Genomic DNA, 27,894 nt, shown 5'->3' on the forward strand with positions numbered 1-27,894 from the left:
TGTTCTAGCCTCTTCCTCAGGATCATCACCTTTCCCTAGTTACAGTCCCCAGAATTCAGGATCCCTACATTTCTGAAAAATTGCTGCTGCAGGAGTTTTCACCCTCTGCACCCATCCCTGCAGTGAGCCCCAGGCCGCCAGTGGCCCTCTCCACCTAAGAACACTCTTGCACTTAATCTGAGAAAAACGAACAAACAGCTATCAGAGACGTTTTAGAGATAAATAGGACACTTGAATATGACAATATAGTACATACAATATTATTTTATTACTATGACTTTTCTTAGGTCCGATGGTGGTATTGTGATTAAGTAGAAAAATGTCTTTAACCATAGGAGACAATGTTGAAGAAGGGAGAGGTGGAAGTCACTTTTTACATGGTCCCACAAAAAAGGAAATGTGTGCACATATAAATACGTATTGATTACAGACAATTTATGTACATATAAATACATGTCTATATGTAGATATACGGACATTATAGAGATAAAAGCTAACATGAAAAATGTTAACAACCGATGAATCTAGGCAAACGTATTATACTGTACTATTCTTCCAACTTTTCTGCATGTTGGAAATTTTTGAAAATAACCAGTTGGGGGAAATTTTTTAAAACCCCTAAGTTTCCCAAAATTAGCTCCAATGTCACTCCTCAGAGGCCCTTCAGTACACTCAGTTGGGAAGTCACTCCCTTTGCTGTAGTTCCAAGGTCCTTTACTTATGTTCATCTGTCAACAGACTGAAAAAATCAGGAGCATTTATTCACCTCAAGCCCACAGATTTCGATACCCTCTCATGTACACACCTCTAGGTTCATGCTCACACGTGCGTCCCAGCAAGGCCTGGAATGAACAGAACTATTTAAAGGGTCACACACTGGCTGGGAAATGTCCAAATCTCAAGAATGGGTAGGAAGGCCTGGGGTGAGCTTGTTAAATTCTTGCCAGGAGGGTGCTGGGGGAGGCAGGGGAGAGGTGCGGGGCCAGGATGTTGTCACTAGAAGGACCAGCCCCAGAACAGAGCCCATTCCCCATACCCACTATGGACACCCCTTAAATCTGGTATACCCAAGGCTCAAATTTCACAGAATTCAATGACTAAACTCTCTTTAAGTCGATGGTTCCTCCTCTGGACAGTGGAGACAACAGAACAGCTATGGAGACACTTGAGGAATATTCTGGATACCTTGAAAAGCCCGCAGACAGTGGGGCTTCTGGCTGGTGGCACAGTTGCGGCAAAGGCAGAAGCAGCAGTCGATATCCAAGTACACAACTTTATTGGGAATGGAGGGGGGGGGCGTAGGAGAGGACTAGGAGTCAGGCTCTGTGACAGGTGGTGGCTTCTCATCATCAGGAGGACAATCAATGAAGTCAGCCAGCATGGCAGCTGTGTCATCCTGCTCCTTTTAGGGACAAAGACAGAAGGTTCAAAACGGTCTCCTGTACATACACAGAAGAAGGGGAGCAGGGAAGAAACCTCTTCCCTAACACAAGCCTCTGCAATGCCTTCTTCTCCCCACCAGCCTCCCCTGAGCTGTACCCCCAAGCCTGCCCACTCACCTTCTCCTGGAGAGCAGGGGTCTCCGGCTCTGGTTCGGGCTCCATTTCTTCTGCTGCAACTGTCTCTGGTGGGGGTGGGACCTCGTCACCCCCAACCTCAGTCCCCTCTTCCAGCAGCGTTGGGGGAGCACAAGGCTCCTCTTCAACAAGCTCCTGAGGCGGCGGCCCTGCTGGAGGGCTCCCTCCTTCTCTCTCCATCTCCTCCTGAGAGGGCAGCACCTCAGGGGCCAGTGTGGGTGCGGTCTCGGCGCCAGGCTCCCCAATGGCCCCTGGCTCCTCCACTTCTAACAGCAGCCCAGGCTCTGGCTCTGGCTCCGGCTCCGGCTCTGGCTGCACCTTGGGGGACTCAGTCGGGGGCAGAGCTGGAGGCAGGCTGGTGGGCGGAGGTCCTCCTCCTTCTACCTCCCCTCCTGTTGGGCCAAACTCCAACTCTTCCACCTCTTCCAACTCTTCTTCCTCCTCCTCATCCTCCTCCTCCTCTTCTTCCTCTAACTCACCTTCCTCTTCCTCAAATTCCTCCTCAAACTCTTCTTCTTCTTCTTCCTCTTCAAAATATTCCTCTTCATCCTCTTCTTCTTCCTCAAAATCTTCTTCCTCCTCCTCCTCCTCTTCTTCTTCCTCCTCTTCCTCCTCTTCCTCCTCCTCATCACTGCTGTTGATATTAATAACTGTCAAATCTTCTTCCAGGGCTGGGGGTGCTCCCCCACCAGGAGTTCCTTCAGGGACCAACTGGGGTGGCTGGAGTGTCACAGGGCCTGGAAGAGGGGGTGGGGGTGGAGGAAGAGGCCCCGGGGCTGCTGGAAGCTCTTCAGGCTCCTCCTTGGCAGGTAGAGGCGGGGAGGCTGTCGGTGGCCCAGCTGGGGCAACAGGGGGTGGGGTGGTGCCCGCTGGGGGTGGAAGTGGAAGGGGCGGCAGCCCCTCAGGCACGATCACCACGCTGTCATCAGAATCGCTTTCCAAGGAGATCTCTACATCAGATGCTTCCTCCTTGTCATAGTGGACAAAGGCTGGCCTGGGCACTCTCCCCCCAAAGGTTTCATCGGGGGGTATAGTAGGTGGAGGAGTGCCACTGGGAGCAAGGATAGTGTCCTCATTTGAGCCTGCCCGGTGGTTCTCAGGACCAGGAAGGAGCCGGGGGGGTACAGATGCCAGGCCTGGGACAGAGAGACCTAAGTGGTTGGCTGTGGCTGGAGGTCCAGGGCGTGCTGGGGGCATTGGGCCTACTGGGGGCATGGGGCCCACCGAGGGCACGGGACCAGCTGAGGGCATGGTGCCCGCTGAGGGCATGGGGCCTGGGGGATGGAAGGGTGGGGCCCTGAATGGAGATGGGGCCTCAGGAGGAGGAACTGGAGCAGGTGCGGGGCAGGCGGGGCCCATGGACTGCAGAGGAGGAACCCGAGGGTGGGTCAGAGCAGCGCAGGTCACCAGTGCTTCTGAGCAGAAAGAGGAGACCTGAAGAAGGATGAAAAAGCGAGTGTGAGCCTCCAAAACACAGGGTTTCATGGCACAAGAGAACCTGCCAGCACCATGAACAAGAGAATCCCAAACCCAAAGAGGCGGACTCGGCCCCAGGCAGCAGTTACCTCCAGGTTGTCTTCTCTCTGGCCAAGGGAGAAGGCTTGCAGGGCACAGGCAAGAGGAGGTGGGTAGCGAGGAGAAGGTGCCAGCAGCAGAGCCAGCAGCAGGCGGTAAAGTTCACGGCGGCAGTAGGAGCTGGTATATGGGGAGCTGCCTAGAACCTCGCCCTGCTGGACACTCATGACCAGGGGAAGGACCAGATCATGCAGTCTCTGAAAAGGACAGAGGGCACAACTAGAAACACCACCAAGACTACCTAACCCTCCCCCAGGGCCTCCTCCCAAGTTGGAATGGACACCCTCTGGGGGCACAGCTGACCCCACCCCAATCTCCATGAGGACCATGCTCCACTAACCCTGTGAGTCTCCTCCTTGATGAGAGGCCCGCACATGAGGATGGTCCTGCTGAGGCCTGGGGAAGAAGAATGGTGTCTAAGAGGCTACTAAGAGGACTGACAGCAAGGGCTTCTGCAGCACATGGTTCAAGGGGAGCACCCAGCTTGCCCTAACTCAGGCAAGTTACTTAACTGCTCTAAGTCTGTTTCCTCCACTATGAAATGGGGATCATACTAAGTAGGGCTGTTGATACTGAAGGCCTGAGGTAGCAAACACAAGGCCTGCAGGCTGAATCCAGCCCTCTACCTTGTTTTATCCAGCTCAGCACCTTGTCTCTGCCCAACTGCAACACCGAGCTCTTGCTTAACAGTTAAGGAGTAGTTACATTTATACAGTCCTAAAATTACATTCAGCCGTTTGAAGGCAACCACGAGGCTGATGTGGCCCCCGGTGAAAATGAGTCTGACACCCCTGCTGTAAGCCCATTATAAATGTGCATTTGTAGATTTGAGGAGCACTGGCTCTCCTCTTTACACGAGGTGGGGTGGCAGGCAGTGACATAACGTGCACAGGGGACCCAAATAATAGTCTGTACTTTTGCTTCCAGGTTAATGACTGTAGGAAACAGGGAACCCCGCTGAGCAGTCTGCCTGAACAGAATGTAAACTACACTGGGCAGGGATTTCCGCCTTGCCACCACTGTCCCCGGCACATGCAGAGGATGTGCAGACATAATAACTGAGACGCTGGGGCAGTGTAAATGGCCAAACCCCATCAACAGCAGGATCCAAGATCCCGCCTGCAGCCCTGGGAGTTGCAGGGCTGCTCCTGCCCCTTTGGTCCCCTGCAGGTTTTCAGCTGGTTCTGCATCTTATCTGCACCCTCCAGGTACAGGCTGCAGCCCCAGGCCATCCCAGCGCCCCGAAGGTACAGGGCACAGACCTCACCCACCTCTCAGTGCAGCTGCACACACATCACTGTTGGCGTTGCTGTCCCCTTTCCGGTGGCTGGGAGGGGCCACAGCCTCCCCCATGTCCAGCTTTAGCTTCTTGGGGGCGCTGGGCTTCCCTGTCTGCAAGCCTCCATCAGGGCTCCCCCGGGGACTGCGCAGCTGGTGGTGGAGGGAAACAAAAATCAAGTTCACAGTCAAACAGGAAGGCACGGGAGACAGTGCTGGATGTGGAGGCTCATTTGGACAAGGGGCGCAGGATGAGAGTCCTAGCACAGGAGAAGTGAGCAGAGGCCTCACTCACCTTCAGGGCATCAGCTGGTGGGGAAATGTCACTGAGAAGGTGGGTAAGTAGGGCCTCTCCCGAGGCTCCTCCCTGAAGCACTCCTGCAGAGGCGCCACACACCTGCACCCACAGCTCTAACACAGCGTACACCTTGGTCCTCATGGCGCTGTGCAGTGAGCAAAGGGTAGCTTTTTCAAAGGCAGCTGACATGCCAGATCCAGCCTCTCCTCCCTCAGTACTCCCAGCCCCTTGGAACCCCCAATCCACCTGCATCCCTCACCACCCCTGCCTCTTTATCCCTGTCCTTAATGGTCACCTGTAAGGCTTCTCCTGGCCCAGAGAAAGAGTATCTCTACCAATGCTCCAGGCATTGAGGACCTGGGGAAGCAGGCGGCTGATCAGGGACCCAAAGCGCAAGAGCCGACCTCCACACCTAGGGACAAAGACACAACGGTGACCTCCATTCCCAGCACATCCCAGTCCCTTCATCACACTCTGCCTAGTCCCACTCACGCAAGGATGAGTGCGGAGAGCAGGTCCAAGGCTTCGAGGTGGATAGAGGGCAGCAGCAGCAACCGCAGGGGACCATCTCCAAGCAAGCTCTGCAGGAGAAAGGTGGCAAAGGAGTGGGGCAGAAAGGGAGACACAGAGTGAGGAATGGAGACAAGGCAGATATGTGACTATAACATGTGCACACACAGTTAAGGAACCCGCCGCCCCCCCCCCCCCCCGCCCAGCTCTCCCAACAGGATCAAACCCCCATCCTATAAAATAGACCATGAAGGAGGATGAGGGGAGAAATGGCTGACCCTCTCAGCAATGATGCAACTGGCCCCCAAGTTCTCCCTCCCCTAGAAAAGCACGTGCTACTGGTGTCCCCACACTAGGTGTGTCGGGAGAAACACAAGGAATGATGGCATTGGGATAAAAGGAAGACCCTGTCCAGGCCAACCGCTTGGGGAGCTTCAGATCCCATACTACTGTCCTGGTTGCCCAGGGTCCTGAGGAAGGACTGTGAACAGAGGACAAACACCACTTACAATATTCTTGGCACTGATGCTGAGGGTCCGGCAGATGACATCCAGGATTTCCTGCACGGGGATGGACACGGGGGCCCCAAACTCAGACCTAAAGAGAATCAGAGCAGGAGTACCCTCAGCACAGGTTCCCCACTGAGACTCCACCTGCAACCTCAGTCTCCTTCCGCATGATGCAGAAAACACCCTGATATCAACCCCTCCCCCTCCAGGCCCATGCTCCTTCCAACACTCACTCACATACCTGAGCAGGAGCCCCAGGCAGCAGGCCAGCCCAGAAAACCTCTGCCGAAGCCGGAGGAGATTATGGGCATCACCGTCCTCAGAGGGGGAAAACAGCATCTCCACTCCAGGGCCTTCATACTGCATAGGAGCTGGACATACACATAAGCACCTTCACACTCCAGGGCTTTTTTTCTACCCCCCCCCCCCATCCCTTTTCATTTCTAGCGAATTACCCACCATCCTGCCTAGAAATCAACTGTCCCGCCTCTCTGGGCCACCTTCCTGGTTCCCTTCTGCCAACCACGTTCCCCAACCACTCTGCCAGTGACTACCAGTCATGGTCCCTACCTGGTTCTGCTCCCTCGTAGAGAGCCCCCAGCAGACTGTGCAGTGAGGCCAGCAGGCTGTGTAGCTCCTGTTCCCAGCTTTCCGTGTGCTTCAAGCCCTGGGAAAAGCCAGCCCCTAGAGAGGGCAGCCGGGAATAACACTCACACGCCAACTGCAGAAGGTCAGAAACTTGGTCAGACAGGAATCCAGGCCAGCCAGAATCCCCCAGCACCACCAACGCCAAGAAAAATGGAGATCACAAAGCCTTAGGGAATATAGAAAAGGGACGATGGAGCAGAAGGACACAGATGGGAGCACAGGGGCAGAGGTCATGCCTGTGCCTCTTGAGTATGTTAACAGAAGGGAAGTGGGAACACGGCCCAAGCAATAATAAGAGAGAAACGCAAAGAGAGAGATAAGAGAAGCTCCAACTTACACCTAGGCTTCTCATCTCCCTCCTTTTCCTTTACCTGCTGGAGCTGCGGGCTCAAGGCATCCACCCGAGACAGGAAAAATGAGGCCAGTTTGCCCTGGGTTGTGGAAAAGAGAGGAAAAAGCTGGTGAGTCAGCGCCAAGGGCCAGAGACATTCACCCTGTCTATTCCTAGCAGCAGAATCTAAGCCCTTGCCGCCTTCTTTCCTGCAGACACAGGAAGCAAAGCACTCAACAGGGGATCGCGGCTGGGGGCCAACAAGCTCTTGTGGTAGAAAGACATCCCGAATGTCAGCTCCCATCCTTACCCTCCCTGCTTGGTGCAGAAAGGGTCTGGCCTGTGCCCCGGACTCTGGGCTCCCTGCTGCCGCATTTCCCTCAAGCCAAAAGGACACCAAGTACTGAAAAGCAGCAACCCCCACACTTCCTAGCAAGAAGCAAGGGGTCCAAGCTGGGAGCTGAGGCTCTAACCAGAAGTGTGAGGGTAGGTCAAGGTCAAGAGAAAAGGGAGGGCCTCAGAAGAACTGAAGCAGCACATCTCAGAGCAGTGACCTGTGAGTCAGCAAACATTTACTCGGCCTGCTATGTGAAGGTGCTGGCACAGAAGTGTTCAACCTGGGCCACAATTTATTGGGGGTAGAATGAAAGGGGCCTGTGAAATGGATGGGGGGAAGTTACGTCATTTTTAGTAACCTGTAAGTAAAACACAGTGTTTCTTTCAATTATAAGCGTAAACAAAAAGCCACAGTAATATTAGCAGTACCTCTGGTTATCACCAATAGAAATCATTTGCTTTCATTTCACATTATAATTGTAATGGGTATCCTGAAGTGTTCCCATGTATTGCTAATTTCAAATTCAGTAAGTATGAGACCTGCTGCTATATCTTGCTGTTTGACACATTAATGAAGAAGCACGTACAACTCTATCACAAGTTTTTAAAATATATACTTCAACAGAATCAGTTTCCCTTAAAATTCTATGTATTTATTTTATGAATTTAAAAACACTCTGAGGCCTGGCTGATGTGGCTCAGTGGGCTGAGCATCACCCTGCAAACCAAAAGGTCACTGTTTTGATTCCCAGTCACGGCACGTGCCTGGGTTGTGGGCCAGGCCAGGTCCCCAGTTCAGGGCACATAAGAGGTAACTAATCAATGTTTCTTTCCCTCTCCCCCTCCATTCCCCTCTCTCTAAAAAATAAATAAATAAAAATCTTTAAAAAACATTCTGAGACGCAGACCGTGGCATAAAAGGGGTAAGAACACTGAAGTAGACCTATGGAAAGGAATGAGATGGGACTTCCACCTTCAGTGGGATGTGGGTTAGTCTGGCAGACAAGTCTATGGAAAACAGCACTGGGGGACCAGAAGTGACCCTGTACTGAGATGAGGGCAGAAGAAGGGTCCAGAGGGACTGATGTTGGGCAGCAGGGATAGGGAGGGCAGGACTGAGCCGGGCTTAAAAGAAAGAGGAGAATCCCCACGAAGCCAGCAAGGGGAAACACTGAGGAAAGCTACAGACCCAGAAGATGCCACAGAGAAGGAGGCTGAGGCCTCACACCCCAGCCCAGAAAGGATGGACTCTGGGGGAAGGGAGAATGGGGCACCACCACACACACAAATCTGCAGAGAAATCAGCAGTGGCACCAGATTTATGGCAAGGGACTTACAGGAGCAAAGCAGGAGCAGAAACCTGTCAGTGTGTAGTTCCGAAACCACCCCTCCAAGGACTGCCTCCCACCTACCCTGGGGCAGGAACATCACACTTCAGGATTCTGGTGACCATGAGACAAGCATTGTTACAGCTGATGCCCTGTTACAGCCGATGCCAGGATAAAAGACGATCAGGAACCATTTCCCTTGGGACTTGGACAGCACTTTCACATCTGATGTGGTAGGACTCAAAACACTTCAACCCAAATGCAGTATCCATCCACAGGTCTCCTGACTCACCAGCTTCTTCAAGTATAAGATTTCTTAGAGAGCTGCCAAAGCCCCAACTGTAGTGGCACTCAGCCCTTTAGGCCAATTTACAGCTCACACTTCTGGGACTCCAAAAGCTGGCCTGAGGCCAAAAGAAGTCTGCTTATGCGACTGCAATAAGGCAGAATACAGGGACATGGCTCTGACCACAGGTCTGCCCCAGGGCCAAGCAAACTAAAGCAATGGCTCACCTGGAGTGGCTGACTTGAAATGCAAGTGCATATGCATGTCCAGGGTCTCTCTCAAGAGTGGGGTTAGCCTTCCCACTCGTTCCCAGAAATTACTAATCAATTTGGCAAAGAGAGGTAAAGCCTCTATGGGAGTGGCTCCACAGACTCAGAATGCTTGAGTTTCACCACTTGGGAGGAGTAATTCTGACCTTGCAGACTGCACCTGCCCTGGGAGCTTCTGGGCATGGGACAAAGAACAGATAAATATTCCCAAATGGCAATTATCAGTTGCCTAAGCACTGGTCTGCAAGATGTTCCAAGTACAAAGTGCCCCTGGGGCCTTTGCATGAAACAGATTCTTATCTGACATGTTGGCAACAAAGACAAAATCCTCAACAGCTAGAGAAGTTCTTCAGGTGACACTTCCCTCTTAAAGAAATAAAGGCATACATACCCTGTTAACATGTGCAAGTTTTGCCAGTTTGGAAAGAATACTCAAAATGCAGGCCATAACTTCAAAACCACACCTCCCACAAAAGGTTGTGAATTTCGGATGAATTCTCCTGACTACTCACAGTGAAAAGTAAGCGGCACTAGCAGAGGACACACCTGGCACTCTCATCTCCCTGACTCTTCAAATGCTGACCCTGCAGATAACACTCAATCCTCCCTCCACTTTCATGGGGGGATGCAGATAGAGACAGGTTACCCCAAACCGAGGTGAGTCAAAATAACACCTCACAATCTTCGACTAGTGAGGGGTCAGGGACAAAGATCTATCTAGCCTGTATAATTTGATAAGTTAATTTACAAAATGTTTTACAAGAAAGGCAGTTTTTACTTAAACTCAGTAAAATCCATGAGTTACTCTAAATGCCTTCTTGACCAAAGTCTTGCCAAGATTCTGTCACCTGATATTAGTGGCATTCACATAAAAACAAAGAATCAAAAACATGACTCCATGTTCTCTGAGAAGTATCACCTGCTCAGGGACCTTTCAGACACTGCAAGCAACCAGTCACTGGAGGGAGCCACAGCGACACCACCCACATCAGGCTCACAACCCTCCGTGACCCACTAATGACTGGTAAGAGCTGGCATTCATGTTGAAGCCTACCTACCAATCCTCTGTGTTCTTAAAAGCTTCTAGGGAGTTCGATTAAGTGGGGGAAAAAACACAGGCTTTCAGTGGCTCACAACTGGTTTTATAACTACTACATACACAACCTCCAGTTAAGTCAGTTAAATACCTGTGGGCCTGTTTCCTGGTTAGTTGGGCAACACCAACCCCACATTCCCGCTCTAATGATAAATGAGACAACGCATCTCAGACACACGGCACAATGCCTGGCACGTTGTGGTGCCCATACTAGTTCCCTTACCTTTCTTTTACTTCCTTGATTTGGTCACAGACCCATGTGATCTTACTTTCAAGATAATTTGAATGGCGAACTCCCCCTTAAACTGATAATACTGATACAGTCGACCACAACAGTCATACCAAAAAAAAGTTATTAATTTGGCACTAATTCCAGTTCTCTATTCGGATTTGTGCCTCCATCTGAGTAAGGGGATGCTCAATGGTTTGTCAAACAATGATGAGATAACAAAACAACAGAGAGCATTTATTCTACAGGAGAACAACAGTTTATTCTTAGGTAAAAGCTGGCACCCAATTATACTGCAAACAACAGGTGCCGTTCGTGTATGTCCTGGAAAACAAAGCCAACTCTTGCACCGGCCTCCCTCGCCTGACCCGCATACACCTTACCTGTTTAACCGAATGAGGTTATGCTGTAAAGGTCAGGGCAGGTGAAACAAAGAGTGGGGAAGTGACAAGGGGAGTTTAGTCAAGAATATAAGGAGACATGTTAGAAAACTGTTACAGGGAAGAAATATGAAGGCTTCCTGGAGGAAATTACAAGAGCTTCACAAAGACTGAGTGGTAGAAATAGGTGAGGCACTCTAGAGGTACAGAGGAGGGGAGGAAAAGGAAACAGCCCATGGGCCTGGGCTTTGGCATCAGACATAGTTTCCCATCTCTGTTGACTTTAGGCAAGCTATTTAATTTTAATTTCTTCATCTATACATGTAGAGTGCTGCAAGGTAATATAATTATAGCTGTGGAGATCAATGATAGAACAATCAAAAGACAGGTGCTTAGCCCCAACCAGTCTGGCTCAGTTGGTTGGAGCATCATCCTGCAAAGTGAAAGGCTGCCAGTTCAGCCCTGGCTGGTATGGCTCAGTGGGCTGAGCGCCAGCCTGAGAACCAAAGGGTCACCAGTTCGATTCCCAGTCAGGGCACATGCCTGGATTGTGGGCCAAGGTTCCCAGTAGGGGGCGCTCAAGAAGCAATTACACACTGATGTTTCTCTCCCTCTTTCTCCCTCCCTTCCTGTCTCCATAAAACAAATAGATAAAAATTTAAAAAAAAAAAAAAAGGCTACTGGTTCAATTCCTGGTCAGGGCACATGCCTAGGTTGCAGGTTCAGTCCCCAGTCAGGGCATGTATGGGAGGCAACTGACCTCTCTCACATCAATGTTTCTCTCCCTTTCTTCTCTCTAACAATAAATGCAATGCAATGCAATGCAATACAATACAGAGAGAGAGAGGTGCTCAGAAGTCTCAGCAATGGAATCTGAAGTAAAAGAGCTAACAAGGCTTATGTTGGTACGATGAGGAATGTCCATGAATACTTACTTTGAGAGACCCACAAGCCCGAGGAAAATAGGTCATACACGCCTTCATTCCCTCCAGTGCTGAGAGCTCACACTGTGGGAAAATCAAAGTAAGGAGGAGGTGAGAGCCCAATGCCCCCACAGAGGCCATCCCCACCCCACAACCCCTCAAGGTCCCTCCTCCACACACTATTTTTTGGCCCTTCCTTCTCACTTCTTTGATCCAATTCCCTACTCATTTCCCATCACATTCCTTAATCCAAGTGGTCGGAGTTAGGGAGGTACATCGAGGGGCCAAGGGGCGGAGGGACTGGGGAGGTGTCTCACCTCTGGTCTGAGGCCCAGCAGGGAGGTGAGAAGGCCAGGGAGGTGGTTCATGGAGATGTCCCGGAAGAGTGTAGGAAGTTGGGCTGCATACCGGAGCAGGTCCCTCAGAACAGCCACAGCCAACTCCATTGTCGGGGGTGGGTCCTGGGACTAAAGAGCAATAACACTCCATGCTTCCAACCCCACCTTCGTGGTAACCAAAACCATGAGGAACGAGAGGTAGGACAACATGGGGCTTTTGAGAAACACCACCGCTAATGTCAATATTACCATCAGATCCACTAGGAATAGAGTACATTAGAAATACGGAGTATCCAAAAGTAACACATTTGTCTATAGAAAGGATAGGTGTTTACATTTTCGTATTAGGGGTATCTGGGGTCCTAGGAATTTGAGGGAGGAAAAAAAGTAACAAAGTCACACCTTAAAGATCTAACAGGAAGATCTCAAGAGCTTGATTCTCTCGTACTATATACTCCCCTAGAATGGAATGGAGAACAACACTCTCAGACTGAAAAAAAGTCTCAGCCACAACAAAACCACCCCACCTCGCCAAGCTGGCTCAAACCTACCCTGAACTCATGGAGGAAAAATGGTTTGGATTTAGGACTTCCCTAAAATGTTAACATATTCTAAGGAAAAGCATTCAGCACATATCTCCTACTAGACCAGAGAAGGTCATGTGTCAAAGGGGCAAATAAAAATGTTTAAGAGAGTAAGAATACTGGACCTACCAACTACAAATGGGCCCCCAACACTGTCCAGTAATCCTACTGTACTTCTCTCTGGTTAGCTTCCCCTGCTACTGAAACCTTCTCCCACCACTGTCACCTCTGGAAAACCTAGCCTGCAACTTCACAGAGGAAACTGAAGAGCCAAGAGGGGCACTCCCTCAGCTTCCCACTATCAAACCTGAAAAGTCCATCTTCATCCACACCCACCTTCTCCTTCCCTCCTCTTGTCCCACTAGAGGAAGTAGGTCCCCTTCTATTCAAGATACCCTGCCCCACTGTGCTTCAGAGACTATCCCCTCCCTTCCTCTAAACCGGCCCCTTCTCTCCTGTTCTAACCAGTCCCTCCTAGGAGAACTCTTCCCACTGACATTCATACATGCTCACCTTTCCTATCTTAAAATCCTTCCTTCGTCCATACTTCACTCACCCAACCCCAGCTATTTCTCTCCCTTAGTTATTTTCTCCCTTACCCCAATCTCAGCTATTTCTCTCCCTTTGAGCCAAATATTGAATATTTTGGAAGGACTGCCTATCTCCCCTATTTCCACTCCTTTTCCCACTCACTTCTCATTCTAGGCACTCTGGCTTCGGTACAGACTGCTCCACCAAAAATACTTTGACTAACCCATGAGCTGCTAAATCTGATAAATAACTTTCAGTCCTTGTTTTATTCCACCTCAGAGGGGCATAAACAGAAAGATCTTCCCCTGTATTCCACCCAACCCACAGTCCTGATTCTCTCGTACTATATGAAAGTTTGTATCCTTTCTGCTGCTGTCCCCTTTTCCTTCATAAGCTCATCGTCCTCCGCGTGACCAGTAACTGTGGAGTGCTTTCAAGTCCAATCCGCATAAGGCCACATCTTGATCATCTCGTTTTCTTCCTCACCTCCAGCTGCCATCTGAATGCTGAACACTCTTCCCCTTTGTAAAACGTACAGAATAAAGCCCCCCCCCCCCCACCCACCGAACCCTCAAGGTTACACTGAGATTCCCAGCCACTTCCACTCACACCAGATCAGGTTCGACGCTCACTAAGGAGCCTTCTACTGATTCCCAAGGCCATACTCATGGTATTTTAACTTCTCGCCTCTGAACCTGGCTGTCTTCCAATGTTCTGAAATCTAGAAGTCCTCCTGGACACATGCTCTCCCTGACCCTACTCCATCATCAGGACCTGTCCACTTTGCCTCTAAATCTCCCTTGAACTCATCTACCTATTACTTCTACCAACCCCAACCTACTCCAAGCTGCTGTGAATGTTCTCCTGGGTTATTTTAATAGCCTTCTATAAGGTCTTCCTCCTTCTGTTCTGGCTCCTTTCTAATTTTCTCCACAGAGAAGCTAGAGTGACATTTTCAAATGAAAACTGGATCATGTACTGCTACCACCACCTCTTCCTCACCCCTACCAAAAACCTTCTTGAACTGCAACTGTTCCAAAACTAAACGCCAAACTCCTAACATGCCTTCCACACCATACTTGGTCCCCATCTACTTACCTCCCCAGTCACATGTCAATAGCCCCAGACACACCAGCTTGCTTACAAGTCTTCACATGGGCCAAACTCCTCTTCTCTCAGGGCTTTTGCACTTACATCACTTCCTTAGCCATATTTACTCCTAATCACCCGTTCAGAAAAGCGCTCCCTGAATCACTGCCCCTGATGACCCAAACCACCTCAGTTTGGGCCAGTCTCTCTTGTTACGTGTTCTCAGGGGACCACCTCCTTTACCTCCATAGCACCTCCCTCAGTTTATCACTTCACACTCCTCTGTACAATCAGTCAATTAAAGCCTCTTGCACTACAACAGGAATCAGCAAAGTATGGTCTGTGGGTGCCTGTTTTGATGTGGCCAACAAGCTAAGAATGATTTTTACATTTTTAAAGAGTTAGAAAACTAACAAAAAAAACTACGCACAACAGAAACCATACCTGGTTCACAGAAACCTAAAAGATTTACTACCTACAAGCATGTACTTCATAGAAAGTTTCCCACCCCCTGAGCTAGACTCCAAGCCCCAGGAAAACAGGGTCCAAGTCCATCTTACCACTGTCTCCCTAGAGCTGAGCACACAGCCTGCCACCTGTGCTCAGAAGATGACTGCGGAAGAACTAAATGGAGATGTCATCAAAGAATGTAAAAGCAGGAAAAAAGTGAAATGTTAAAAGATAAATGAGAAAAAAATACAAAAGAAAAAAGAGAAAGGACTAGGCAAGAAAAAAAATCAAACACCTAGAAAAAAGCACTTTAGAGATGTCACTCATTAGTTAAGCTAATAATGGCCCTGACTGGTATGGCTCAATGGGTTGGGCATCATCCCACAAACCAAAAGGTCACTAGTTCATTTCCCAATCAGAGCATATGCCTGGGTTGCAGGCCAGGTCCCCAGTCGGGGGCATGCGAGAGATTAATGTTTCTTTCCCTCTTCCACTCTTCACCTCTCTCTAAAAATAAATAAATAAAATCTTTTAAGAAAAGCTAATGAGGAAATGAAACAGTCAGAAGTTCTGGTATATGAAAGGTCAGATGAATTAAAATTAACCCAGTAGATAAAAATATTGAAAGATTCTAAGGATTTCCATTTGAGGCTTATTGTCCCTGCTATCAGAAAACTGCTTCAATTATTCTGTCCTCAGAACTGAATGTCCAAGACACAAAGAACATACCACGTCCAGAATGGAGAATAAGGAATGGCAGGAGGAGGGGACGGGGTCAGGGAAACAGCCATATCCTCACCTGCAAGACCTGCTGAATGCTCCGAAGCCAGGAGACGCAGTGCTGCTGGAACATCTCTGTAGAGCTCTCCCCCACCAGCAAAGACAGCAGACAGAGGCCCTCAAACCTTATGGGAGAGAAGTTAGTGGTAACAAGTAGGTGGAGGCTAGACTTCAGGGAAAGCTATTTACTGCTCTTTCACTCTCACTGGACTACGGCCAAGACTGCCCCTCCAGGTCACTGTGGTTTCTAACTCCTGAAATACTTAGAAGACCTGGAGTGAGGGGTGGGCATCAAGAAAAGAAGGGAACAGAGATCATCCCAGATGGGGCACAAGAAACTTGGAAGCTGGAATAGTTGATATGCAGCTCAAGTAAGCTCATGAGAAGAATGACAAGCCCCAGCCTCTTGGGAATGGAGAAATCTCTTAAATCCATGGGGTGGTACCACTGGATGGACAGACGTATAGCTCTCTTCCTAAGGAAACATACCCTTGGGGACAAAAACAAGGTTAAAGACTTACCGAGTTTTGATAGAACCGAGACGTGCATTACTGAGACCCACCAAAGCCGCAACAGCTGAAAGGTTCTAGAAGAAAGAAAACAAAGAAGTGAGTAAGGAACAGGATGCTAGAGATGCAGAATTTCTCCAAGCCCTCCCCTGTCCCAGTATCTATGAAGCCTTTTCTGAAGTCACTCCTCCTTTGAGGATAAAAGACCATTCCTTAGAGGCCTTCAGCCTTTGCCCTATTTTCAGTAGGTGACACACACAGCAGCCTGTCCCACAGGCTTTCCTCAAGTCACATCTTGCTTACCCCTTCTCCCACCAACAAATCAGTGCTATAAAGAGGAGAGCAGAACTTATCCCAGCTAGCAGACCTCAGCCCCTAGCACAGAGGAGACATTCATAAACGTTCACCAAATGGACACTGAACTCATCTCTTACTCTTTCTCCTTCACTCCCACACAAATCCCCCTCCTCCTGTCCCTGGCTTCCTTAGAGCTGTTAAGAATGCCAAGGTAGGCTTCTGGTCAAGATGGAAAAGCAGGTAAATGCTGTGCTCACCTCCTCCCACAACCACATCAAAAGTACAACTAAACTACAGAACAACCATCATTGAGAATGGCCTGAAATCTAGCGGAACAGAAGTCCTACAACTAAGGACATACAGAAGAAGCCAGATCGAGACTAGCAGGAAGGGCAAAGATGTGCAACAGGCTGGTCCCACACCCACCTGTGGTGGCTAAAAATCAGGAGGGATATCTCAGCTGTGGAGGTCCCCCCTCAGGAGCGAGGGGTCCCAGCCCCACACCAGGCTCCCCAGCCCAGGGTCCCAGTGTCAGGAAGAGAAGTCCCTGTAACTTTTGGCTGCAAAAACCAGCAGAGATTGTGGTTCGGTGAGATGGAGGGCTTCTGCAGTTCCAGCCATTCCTCTTAAAGGGCCTGTACGCAGACTTATTATTCAAACGCACTTCCTCTGAGCTCCAGCACTGGAGCAGCAGCTGGAAAGGTGCCAGGGATGTACAGGGAAAAATTGAATTGTCTGGCTTAGGACGAGAGATGAAAGGGTAGCTTTCTCCCAGACAGGAGTGCTGGCAGAAGCCATTGCTCCTTTGCTGAGCCCTCCCCATGCAGGTACAGGTGGGTGCCACATCTGAGTCTCCACCAACCTAGCTAACGCTGTTCACCCCACCCTGTTAATTCCCTGATCTTGCCCCACCTAACTTACCAACCCACCCAAGTGGCTTCCAGTGGCTTTCCCATATAAACAGCCTGTCTAGGCTCATGTCAGACTCTCCTAAAATCCTGCAAAGATCCACAAACCCCAAAAAGGCAGCATCTGGCCTCAGTGTGCCCCATCTGGCTAAGTATCCCCAAGAACAGCACTAGCAGCAGCCGGCCTCTGTCCACAGCTTAGCCTCTCCCAGCCACCTCCAAGCCCAGCACAAGTGGCAATCTGCAGATCACTTCATAGCTCATACCAGGTGGTCCCAGCAGGGCACATGTAGCAGCTGACCTTGGCCTGCACCTCCCAAGAGGCCCCAAAACCAACACACTCAGTGGCCAGCTTCAGAACACACACCAGAGCACCACCCAACCACCTCCAGAAATTACACCCTCAAAGGGCAGACTCAGCTGGCACCAGAGCCCCAATAAAGCAAATCCTGCTCCACAGGGTCAACCTATGCCTGACAGTTCCTCCACTATAGTCACAGCCAGTCCTCACAACCAGTCAGCCTGAGGATCAATCCATCCCACTGACACACCAACAGCAATCAAGGCTGAACTACAATAGGAGGGCACACCCAACCCACACAAGAGACACATCTGGAGCACCCAGCTCAGGTGACCAGGGCTGGGCTCCACAAGACACTTATTACATATGGCCACTTTACCAAAATGGGGAGACATGGCAGCTCTACCTAATACACAGAAACAGGAAGGCTGCCAAAATGAGGAAACAAAGAAGCATGGCCCAAATGAAAGAACAGAATGAAACTCCAGAAAGAGAACTAAACAAAATGGAGACAAGCAATCTACCAGATGCAGAGTTCAAAACACTGGTTATACGGACAAAACCAAAGTGGGGCAGGATCAAGGGTGGGAAGTGGGGAAGCCTGGGGTGGGGGGGAGTGGTGGGAGGAAAATGGAGACAACTGCACTTGAACAATAAAAAAAGTGACTGTCAGCTTTGTTCTACATGGTATTACCTTGACTCATGTGGACTTGGGTTTAATTTTTTGAATAAGGACTTCACCAATCTACCTTTACCTAAAATATTCCCAGTTCACCCTTGCAGAATGGAAATGATAAAAAACTGACTTGTTTTTTGCTGGGGGGGGGGGGGGGGGACTGGTTATAAGGATGCTCTATGAACTCAGTGAGAATTTCAACAAAGAGATAGGAAACATAAAAATAGAGAGAGAAAACATAAAAAAGAACCAGTCAGAAATGAAGAATACAGAAACAGAAATGAAAAATAATACATTACAGGGAATCAACAGATTAGATGATGCAGAGGATCAAATCAGCAATTTGGAAGATAGCAGAAAACATCCAACTGGAGCAGCAAAAGGAAAAAGAATCCAAAAAAAATGAGGATAATTTAAGGGGCCTCTGGGACAACTTCAAGGATACCAACATTTGCATCATGGGGTTACCAGGAAAAGAGAGAGCGCAAGGAATTAAAAGGAAATATTCATGTACTCAATATATATTCACTTAACATCTATTTCATGTGAGACATTGTTTTAGATGCTGGGGGGTGGGGTGGGTGGAGCTTATATTCTAATTAGAAAAGACAGAAAATAAACAAATGACCAAATAATAAATTGTAAGTTGGATGGCCCTAAGTGCCATAAGGAAGAATAAAGTAGACTAAGGGAAGGAGGGAAAGGTTGGACCAGGGGAGATAATGTTTTATGTAGAGTGGGCATAAGAGCTCTCTCTAAAAAAGCCATTTGAGCAGAGACCTAAAGGAGAGTGAGGACAAGAAACACTGATACCCTCATACACTGCTAATAAGAATGTAAAAAGATGCAGCCACTTTGGAAAATAGTCTAGCAGTCCTCAAAAAGTTTTACACAGAGGCTTGGCCAGGTATTTTAGGTGGTCAGAGCATCAGTCCAATACTCCAAGGTTGTGGTTCGATCCATGGTCAGAACTCACACAAGAATCAAATAATGAATGCATATGCGTAAATAGGGGAAGCAACAAACTGATGATCCTCTCTCTCCCCCACCGTTCCTCTCTCTCTCCCCCCAACTCTTCCTTTCTCTCTCTAAAATCAATAAGAAAAAATAACATTTTAAAGGGGGTTATACATAGTGTCACCCACATGACCCAGCAATTCCACCCTAGGTATATGCAGGAGATATTAATGAGAATGTGTTCTCACAAGAACCTGTACACAAACATTCACAGCAGCATTAGTCATAATAGTCAAAAAATGGAAACCACCCAAATGGACATGTCAATTGATGAATGCATAAACAAAATGTAGTACATCCATACAATGGACTATTCAGACATAAAAAGAAATGATGTTCTGAGACAGTGATGAGCCTTAAAACGTTACATTAACTGAAAACAGCCAGACCCAAAAGGCCACACATGCTGTGTGACTCATTTATATGAAATGGTAAAAGTAGGCAAAGCTATAGAGACGAAAAGTAGATGAGCGGTTGCCTAGGTCTGAAGAGCAAAGGAGGGGCGGGTAGGGGATAATAGGGAGTGACTACCAATGGTAGTTTCCTTTTTAAAAAAAATAGTGTCTTTTACTGATTCCAGAGAGAGGGGAAGGGAGGGGAGGAAAGGGAGAGAAACATCTATGAGAGAGAAACATCAACTGCCTCCTTCACACACCCCAACTGGGGACCCCACCCACAACCCAGACGTGTGTCCTGACTGGGAATCGAACCTACAACCTTTCAGTCTGCAGGACGAAACCCAACCAAATAAGCCACACCAGCCAGGGCTATTGTTTCCTTTTGAAGTTATGAAAATGTTCTAAAACTGATCTTGGTGATGGGCACACAACTCTACAAATAAAACTAAAAAGCACTGAACTGTACACTTTAAATGGATGGATTGTATGGTATGCGAATTACATCTCATTAAAGCTGGTTTTTAAAAAAAAGCATAGTCACCCCCCCCCACCCCCCACAAAGGCAAACTATTCCAGGCAGAGGAGAGAAGAAGAGCACAGGCTGTGAGATGATGGCACATCTGGCAGAGCGGACTGACTGGAGACAAGTGAGCGAGAGGGGAGTAATAAGAAATGAAGGCCCCAGCAACAGGGCCAGATCTTGTAGAGTCACAGAGGCAACTGACTTTTACTCTAAGTAAGATCAAAGTCATGGGGAGACAGAGAAGTGATATATTGTCTGACTTGTGATTTATTCTTTAAAACACATCAGTTCCCTTATTGAGAAGGTGGAAGCAGAGAGAGGCAGGAAGTTGTACTAACACAGGAGAGAGATGATGCAGCTTAAAAAGCGTGGTGAATATGGGGATACAAAGCATTGAATTCTGGATATATTCTGAAGGTAAAGCCAACAAGATTTGGTAACAAATTGGATATGGGTGGGAAGTACAAGTAAAGATTAATTCCATGGTTTTTCACTTGAGCGATTAGCTATTTACTAAGGAAAGGAATACTGCAGGAGGAGCAGATTTGGGAAGTGAGAATCAGCTTCAGATATGTTAAATTTGGGATATCTATTAACATCACAATGGAGATGCCAATAGATGTTGGGGAGGTAAGTCTGGACTTAGGATAAATCCTGGTTAGCGCATGAATTTGGGAGTTGTCAGTCATGAAGCTGGATCAGCTCACCAAGGGAATGAAAACAAAGCGGTACAAGGACACTTAGAGGTCAGAGATGTGAGGAGGAACCAGTAAAGATGACTTGAAAGGAGCAACCAGAAAAGTAACAGGAGATCAGAAGAGAGTGGTAGCCCAGAAGCCAAGCAAGGGAAACTTTCTAAAAAGGGAGCGATCAGCCTGGACTATGTGGCTCAGCTGGTTGGGCGTCAGGTGGATTCCCGGTCAGGGTACATTGGGGCACAGAGGCAACCAATCAATGTTTCTCTCTCATATCCATGTTTCTCTCCCTCTCATTCTCCTTCATTTCTCTTAAAAATATATAAAACCTTTTTTAAAAAATAAAAACAAAATAAAATAACTATCCTGTACTCTTGAAAAAATGTCAAGATCCTAAGACAAGACTTTTTTAAGATCATCTGAGGAGCTACTTCATATTAAAGAAAACTAAAGAGACACGACAAATAAATGCAATGTGTGATACAGCAAATCCTGGGCTGGAAGCTTTTCTTGTACTATAAGACACCTTTAAGATAATTTAGATTAAATCATTTATTATATCAATGTTAATTTTCTGATTCTGCTGACAGAATGTGGTTATATAAAAGAACATCCTGTTTTTAAGGGAATGTACACTTAAGTAGTTACAGGTAAAAGGCCTTATGTCTGCAACTTACCCCTCCATAGACCCAGAAAAAATATGCACTGGGAACGCTAAAAAAAAATATGTACTTAAAATATTAACATTTGGGGAATATGAGTGAAGAGTATATAGAGATTTTTTTAACTAGTCTTTCAAATTTTCTACAAATTTTAAATTACTTCAAGATAATGTTATTTAAAAAAGAATGAGAGAAGAATCAAAGACAGCAAGTATAAATAACTCATTTGAGTTTTGCCATCAACAGAAGCAGACAAATAGGGAAGGAACTAAAGGAAGACTTTTTAAATGCAGGTATCAACCGTATGCTGATAAAAATGACCCAACAGACTTCTGGCCAAGATGGAGGTGTAGGTAGACACACTGTGCCTCCTCCCACAACCAAGAGAAGAACAACAAATTTAAAAACAAAAAAACAGAAATGACAGAAAATCAAACCGTATGGAAGTCCAACAACCAAAGAGTTAAAGAAGAAACATTCATCCAGACAGGCAGGAGAGGCAGAGATGGGCAACCCGGCAGAGGGGACTTGTGGCAAGGCAGCAGCTGACGGACTGGCAAAGTGGCCGCTGGCAGACAGGGTGGTCCCACATTTGTGTGCAGATAAACCAGGAGGAACAACTGGGAAGTGAGAGAGACTGCACAACCCAGGATTCCAGTATGGGGACATAAAGCCTGAAAGCCTCTGACTTAAAACTCCTGTGGGGGTTGAGGTGGCAGTGAGGGAAACTTCCAGCCTCACAGGAGAGCTCACTGGAGAGATCCACAGGGTCCTAGAACATAAACAAACCCAACCACTGGGGAATCAGCACCAGAAGGGCCCAATTTGATTGTGGGTAATGGGGGAAGTGACTGAAATCTGGCAGAGTGGAGCAAGCACCACTGTTCCCTCTTGGACCCCTCCCCCACGTATAGCATCACAACATAGCAATGTGTGCTGCCCCACCCTGGTGAACACCTAAGGCTCCACCCCTCACTACATAACAAGCCCCCAGAGACAAAAAAAAAAAAAAAAGGCCCAAATGAAAGAACAGATCAAACCTCCAGAAAAAATAACAACTAAGTGATAAAGAGATAGCCAATCTATCAGATGCACAGTTCAAAACACTGGTAATCAGGACACTCACAGAATTGGTAGAACTGGGTCACAAATTAGATTAAAAAAAAAAAAATGAAGGCTACGCTAAGTGAAATAAAGGAAAATGTACAGGGAACCAATAGTGACAGGAAGGAAAATGGGACTCAAATCAAGGATTTGGAGCAGAAGGAAGAAAGAAACATTCAACCAGAAAAGAATGAAGAAACAGGAATTCAAAAATATGAGGAGAGCCTTAGGAACCTCCAGGACATCTTTAAACATTCCAACATCTGAATTATAGGGGTGCCAGAAGGAGAAGAGGAAGAACAAGAAGTTGAAAACTTATTTGAACAAATAATAAAGGAAAACTTCCCCAATCTGGCAAAGGAAATAGACTTCCAGAAAGTCCAGGAAGCTCAGAGAGTCCCAAAGAAGTTGGACCCAAGGAGGAACACACCAAGGCACATCATTATTACATTACCCGAGATTACAGATAAGGAGAGAATCTTAGATGCAGCAAGAGAAAAGGAGACAGTTATCTACAAAGGAGTTCCCACCAGACTGTCAGCTGATTTCTCAAAAGAAACCCTGCAGGCAAGAAGGGGCTGGAAAGTATTCCAAGTCATGAAAGGCAAGGACCTACACCCAAGATTGCTCTATCCAGCAAAGCTTTCATTTAGAATGGAAGGGTAGTTAAAGTGCTTCCCAGATAAGGCCAAGTTAGAGGAGTTCATCATCACCAAGCCCTTATTATATGAAATGTTAAAAGGATTTATCTAAGAAAAAGATAAAAAATATGAACAGTAAAATGACAGCAAACTCACAATCATTAACAACCACACCTAACACAAAAACAAAAGCAAACTAAGCAAACAACTAGAACAGGAACAGAACCACAGAAATGGAGATCACATGGAGGGTTATCAACAGGGGAGGGGGAAGGGGGGCAAAGGTACAGAGAATAAGTAGCATAGATAGTAGGTAGAAAATAGACAGGGGGAGGGCAAGGATAGTATGGGAAATACAGAAGCCAAAGAACTTATATGTATGACCCATGGACATGAACTAAAGGGGGAGAATTCGGGTGAAAGGGGGTGTGCAGGGCAAAGGGGAGTAAATGGAGGAAATGGGGCAACTGTAATATCATAATCAATAACATATATTTTTTTAAAAAAATAAACAAAAAAAAAATAAAGAAGCCACATTCATCCAGATGGGTAGGAGGAGCAGAGACACAGAGAAAGAGAGGGCAGAGAGGTGTAGGAAGGCAGAGGTGGAAACTGGCAATCCCACATCCTGGTGTAGTGGATAAAAAGCAGGAGGGATACCTCTGGAGTGAGGGATCCCAGCCCCAGTACAGACCACCCAGCCCAGGGTTCCAGAGCCAGAAAGATAAATCCCCATAACTTTTGGCTGTAAAAACCAGTCGGGGTTAGGGTGGTGAAGAAACTACCAGTTTCTCAAAAGATTCCTCGTAATGGGCCCACAATGGACTTAGGGCTCACACAGACCCACCTTCTTTGGGATTCAGCACCAGGGCAACAGCTGGAAGGGTACCAGTGGCATATGGAGAGAAAGTGAAGTGTGAGTGCCAGGAGACAGCTTCCACCCTGGCAAAACTCCAAAGGCCAGGCAGTGGCATTGTCCCTTCTGCAAGCCTTCCCCAACACAGAGCCAACAGAGCAGTGACACAGGTTGCATAGCCCTGGAGATTACCAAAGGCTCTGCCCCATACAACCTAACAGGTGTGCTTTTCTACAATAGGCCACTCTACTAAGACAGGGAGTCAAAGGAGCTCTACCTAATACACAGAAACATACACAGAGAGGCTGCCAAAATGGAGAGACAAAGAAATATGGCCCAAATGAAAGAACAAACAAAACTCCAGAAAAAGAACTAAACAAAATGGAGATAAGCAACCTATCAGATACACAGTTCAAAACATTGGTTATCAGGATGCTCCAGGAACCCATTGGGGACTTCAACAGCATAAAACAGACCCAGGCTGAAATTAAGGCTGCATTAAGTGACATAAAGAAAAATCTACAGAGAACCAATAGTGGAGGGGATGAAGCCAAGAATCAAATCAATGATTTGGAACACAAAGAAAGAAAAAGCATTCAATCCATCAGAAGAGCAAGAAGAAAAAAGAATTAAAAAACAAAAAACAAGGACAGGCTTAGGAATCTCTGGGAGATCTTTAAATATACCAACATCTGAATTATAGGGGTGCCAGAAGGAAAAGAGGAAGACCAAGAAATTGAAAACTTAGTTGACAAAATAATGAAAGAAAACTTCCCTAATTTGGTGAAGTACATAGACATACAAGTCCAGGAAGCCCAGAGTCTCAAACAAGATGGACCCAAAGAAAACCACACCAAAACACATCATAATTAAAGTGCCAAAGGTTAAAGATAAGAGAGAATCTTAAACGCGGCAAGAGAAAGGCAAGTAGTTACCTACAAAGGAGTTCCTGTAAGACTGTCAGCTGATTTCTCAAAAGAAACTTTGCAGGCTAGAAGGGACTGGCAAAAAGTATACAAAGTGATGAAAAACAAGGACCTACATCACAGATTACTCTGTCCAGCAAAACTATCATTTAGAATTGAAGGACAGATAAAGTGCTTCCCAGACAAGGTAAAACTAAAGGAGTTCACCATCACCAAGCCCTTATTATGTGAAATGCTAAAGGGACTTATTTAAGAAAAAGAAAATCAAAACAATGAACATTAAAATGGTAATAAATTCACAACTATAATTGAATCCAAATAACAAACTAAGCAAACAAGCAAAACAAGAACAGAATCATAGATATGGAGATCACTTGGAGGGTTATCAGTTGGGAGGGGAAAAGGGGAAAATGGGGGCAAAGGCACAGGGATTAAAAAGCACAAATTGGTAGGTACAAAATAGATAGGGAGATGTTAAGAACAGCATAGGTAATGGAATAGACAAAGAACTTATACACACAACCCAGGTACATGAACTAAGGGGGGATTGTTGGAGGGAATGGGGGTACCAGGTGGAGGTGTACAAAGGGCAAAAATCATTGGGACAACTGTAACAGCATAACCAATAAAATATATTTAAAAGAAAAAAAGAGCAAGAGCGAAGGTAAGGAGACCAGTTAGGAGATTGTTACGATAATCCAAACAAGAAATTGTGAATTGTACTAAGGTAGTTGTATTTTGGAACAAATGAATTTACAGTACCTATGGTAAAGCAATATTGGTAATTAAGCCTAGATGGATGGACCAAAAAATGGATCTGTTTTTCTCTCCAAGCCTATTTACTTACCTTCATTACTTATCTCACTAGACTAGAAATTCTCTGAGGGAATTTCCCTTATTTCTCTACCTAAAGATAAGGAATAGTAGCTAACATATAACAAATACTCAATAAATGTTCATTGAATGAAAATCTATGGAGATGCAAAGGAAACTATACAGTTCCACATATTAAAGACCCAATGCCAGAGACATAAGTAGAAAAAAAAATCAAGGCCAGATATACCCAAAAATGTGGTACAGACAATAGTAAAGGGAGGAGTCTAGTTTCCCACATCACTCTTTTCTTTATTCAAAATTGTACTAGACTTTAAACACTCAGAGAAAATAAACAAGACATTAAGTTCACGTAGCTCACCTGGAGGGAGAAGAGGAAGACTTGAAAGAGATGATGAAAGAAATCACATAATTATAGGCAGAATAGATGATATTTCAGAAATACTTAGGAATCACATGAATTAAAGGAGGAGGATTTAGAAGGAAAATATATAATCACCTCCTGCTTCTTAAACTGGGAGGATAGCAGAGGCATGGTTCCGTCACCCTCAACAATGAGGAGTGATGTTAACATAATAAATGAGGTTATACCCCTCATAAATTTAGGGCTAAAATAATTGAACCACCCAGCAGATTGTGACAACCCTCTTTCTGTAAGGAAGCATAGCACTAGGAAGGTCCCAGTAACAAAGGCTGGACAAGGAAGACCTCATGTACACTAGTCTTGAAGAATGGGGAACATTTTTGGGAGGACTGGGGGAATATTGAGGGCAAGACATACTAAAGGAACACCTACCATAGGTTAGGCACGTTATGTATTCTTAGAATCAGTGCCTTCAACTGGGCAAGATGGAGGTTCAAGCTGGGATGGGGGCAATGACAAAGATATGGAAAAGAGTGGACAGACCTAAAAACTATTCAGAGGATAAATAAAATCAACAGGGCCTGACAAAGCATACATACGGAGATGTGTGAGGAAGAAGAAAAGTGTTTAGGGTGGATGACACTTAGGTTTCTAATTACAGAACAAAACAGGTATTAGTTTCTATCCTTAATACATCCAAAGAACCTTTCTAAGCCAGACTAAAAAGCTCTGCATGGTCTGTCCTCTACCCACCCACCGTATCAGCTTCACAGCGCCCATTCTCCTTCCCTCCACCTGAGCTTCAGCCACAACACCTTTTTATTTTTTTTTTTCAGTTCCTTCCTACCACAGGGCCTTTCCACACGAGCTCTCCACTGATTAAACCATCCTCCCCATTTTCTCTACTTACCCAACCCCTACTCATCCTTGGGGGTCTCAGCTTAAACTCCAATATCTCTAAGCTAATTCTCCAGATCAGGTTAGAGGTTCTCTACTATATAATGCTCATAGTGTTTTAAAACTATGAGTATTTGTTCACGGCCATCGCATTCTACAACTAACTGAAGGGTCCAGTACTTGGCTTTCAGTAAATATTCACTTGCTGAATACGTCCATTTACTCAAGTAGAAAAAAATCCCCAAAACAGGTACTGCCCGAGGAAAAAGAAACTTAAACATCATAAATCAAGTGAGTGGCGAGGCCTGGAAAGGAACCTACTCGTGTGTGACTACCAATAGCCTAGGAACAGAAAAAAGAGGCCCATATTCTCCCTACTTTCTACTCGTGACTGATAAAGAAAAAAATACGTGAATTTTGTGCAGACTGATAATCCAGATTCACTTTCTGCCCCCAGGTCTCCTTCCCCCCACCTCTCCTTTCCTCCACACTCCCTAGAAACTGCAGTTCACCGTGAACCTGGCGTAGATTGCTACGCCAACCTTCCAACAGGGCCGCGGGCATGCAGGACACTAACTCACCTGGGCCCCGCCCACCGTCCCATGCAGCCTCAACAAGCGCATGAGCCCGGGCAAATGAGGGGCCGAGCGGACTGGGGGATGCACGGGAGGAACGGTGGACCCCGTTCGCGGCTGCAGCAACCCGGACACGCTCTCCAGCAGCAGCATTCGGAGACGCGGGCCTGAGCCCAACGCCGAAAGACCCCCGGTCCCGCCAGAAGCCCCAGCCGCGGAGCCCGCAGAGGGCCCACTAAGAACGGCTGCAGCCATCTTCACCGGGGTCTAGTGGTGGCGTAGCGCGATGACGCAAACACACCGCGACGAACGCCTTGGGCGGAGAGGGAGTGAGAAGGGGGTTGTGGAATTGTACAACCGGTGCGT

At 47.0% G+C, this 27,894-nt stretch overlaps 1 protein-coding gene across 2 annotated transcripts; it reads right to left on the reverse strand.

The window, feature by feature from the left end:
• Positions 1-246: 246 nt before the first annotated feature.
• PELP1 (proline, glutamate and leucine rich protein 1) lies at positions 247-27,894 on the reverse strand. Of its 2 annotated transcripts, XM_028534287.2 has the most exons (17): positions 27,535-27,890; positions 15,867-15,931; positions 15,365-15,470; positions 11,891-12,040; positions 11,586-11,657; positions 6,767-6,826; positions 6,318-6,468; positions 5,989-6,118; positions 5,748-5,835; positions 5,221-5,309; positions 5,024-5,140; positions 4,726-4,873; positions 4,424-4,583; positions 3,493-3,548; positions 3,143-3,349; positions 1,560-3,011; positions 247-1,402 (listed from the first exon to the last, which is right to left on the reverse strand). In XM_028534287.2, the coding sequence occupies exons 1-17, from the start codon at positions 27,781-27,783 to the stop codon at positions 1,310-1,312; spliced, it is 3,393 nt and encodes a 1,130-aa protein (XP_028390088.1). In that variant the 5' UTR covers positions 27,784-27,890; the 3' UTR covers positions 247-1,309. The 2 variants fall into 2 exon arrangements, with proteins under 2 accessions (XP_028390088.1, XP_035889058.1); XM_036033165.1 differs by lacking the exons at positions 11,586-11,657; positions 11,891-12,040 and having other exon boundaries at positions 27,535-27,894.

The sequence above is a fragment of the Phyllostomus discolor genome, chromosome 8 (genome assembly GCF_004126475.2).
Source record: "Phyllostomus discolor isolate MPI-MPIP mPhyDis1 chromosome 8, mPhyDis1.pri.v3, whole genome shotgun sequence".
Taxonomy (NCBI): Eukaryota; Metazoa; Chordata; class Mammalia; order Chiroptera; family Phyllostomidae; genus Phyllostomus; species Phyllostomus discolor.

What these genes read in the sequence shown, in the direction of transcription:
- PELP1 (XM_028534287.2), bottom strand. Translation starts at nt 27,783, where the DNA reads ATGGCTGCAGCCGTTCTTAGTGGGCCCTCTGCGGGCTCCGCGGCTGGG. An exon ending in GCATCAGTGCCAAGAATATT is followed by an intron (nt 5,310 to 5,747) that starts GTAAGTGGTGTT and finishes TTTCTCCTGCAG; the next exon opens with AGCTTGCTTGGAGATGGTCC. An exon ending in CACCAGCTGATGCCCTGAAG is followed by an intron (nt 4,584 to 4,725) that starts GTGAGTGAGGCC and finishes CTCCACCACCAG; the next exon opens with CTGCGCAGTCCCCGGGGGAG.